General features: G+C 65.8%; 1 protein-coding gene across 1 annotated transcript in view; it reads left to right on the forward strand.

Annotated features, from left to right (window-relative positions):
• The first annotated feature begins 121 nt into the window (after nt 1–121).
• Nucleotides 122–907, forward strand: part of LOC113211517 (unc-112-related protein) — an 88,682-nt gene continuing 87,896 nt past the window's right edge. Inside the window, exon 1 of the mRNA XM_026429910.2 lies at nt 122–567. Within this exon, the coding sequence (XP_026285695.1) occupies nt 426–567 (142 nt within the window). The 5' untranslated portion in view covers nt 122–425. The remainder of the gene's footprint in view (nt 568–907) is intronic.

Consider the following 907-nt stretch of genomic DNA (forward strand, 5'->3'; position numbering starts at 1 on the left):
TAGTGGGTGGTAGAGTGGGAGGGGGATCCGGGGATCCGCGGGGACTTCGGCATCGCGCCGGGCAGACGCGCAGGCAGCAGGCCGCCCCTCCCCAGCCCCGCCCAGCAGGCAGCCAGCGGGAGGCAGCCGGCAGCCGGCAGCCAGCCAGTTCGCTGCCCGCCTCCAACAGGGAAGGATACGTGTTCCGTGCCGCGGTGATCCCGGCCGCCCGTGTAGTGAATCGCTCGCAACGAAGTGTTGCCGGTCGGCTCGTGTGTGTCACCTGTGGATTTGTCTGTTGTTTTGTCGCCAACCGTGTCGTGTGCCACGATGTGATTGGTGGAATGTGTGCGTCAGCCAACGAGAAAGAACGAAGAATTCCATCAAGATAGCTGCGTAAAACCTGTTGTGAATAACCGAGTGCAAGTGACATATCGTGCGTCAAGATGATGTCCGAAGGCTACTTGGTGGGCGACGGCTCGTGGAACCTGCGGGTGTTCGTCACGGACCTGCAGGTGGAGCGGTCGCTGCGGGTCAAGGGAGATCTTCACATCGGCGGCGTCATGCTGCGTCTCGTCGAGGACTTAGGTAAACTTCCCTTTGATCCCGTTCGGGGAGGGGAGGGTGACAGGCGCGGAGGGAACGACCGGCAGGCGCTGTCGCTACAGGCGCGCCCGCGTTCAGACCGGCGCCGCGCCCGCGACGGAGTTAAGCCCCCGCGGAGGATTACCGCGGCCGGCGCCACTCTCGCGGGCGCCGGCGCGGCCCGGGCCCTAGAGCACCGCCGCCAAGCCGCCGCGCCCACGCCGGTGTGTTTTCTTGAAACAAACCACGGCCGGGATTCCCACCGTCAACAGACGGTGAGGCGAGTGAGCGCGCGCCGCGGGGTCATCTGCATTCGGGACCCGAGTCGAGTCCCCCGACCCGC

Source organism: Frankliniella occidentalis, unplaced genomic scaffold (assembly GCF_000697945.3).
Source record: "Frankliniella occidentalis isolate FOCC.00 unplaced genomic scaffold, Focc_3.1 Scaffold15, whole genome shotgun sequence".
NCBI classification, from domain to species: domain Eukaryota; kingdom Metazoa; phylum Arthropoda; class Insecta; order Thysanoptera; family Thripidae; genus Frankliniella; species Frankliniella occidentalis.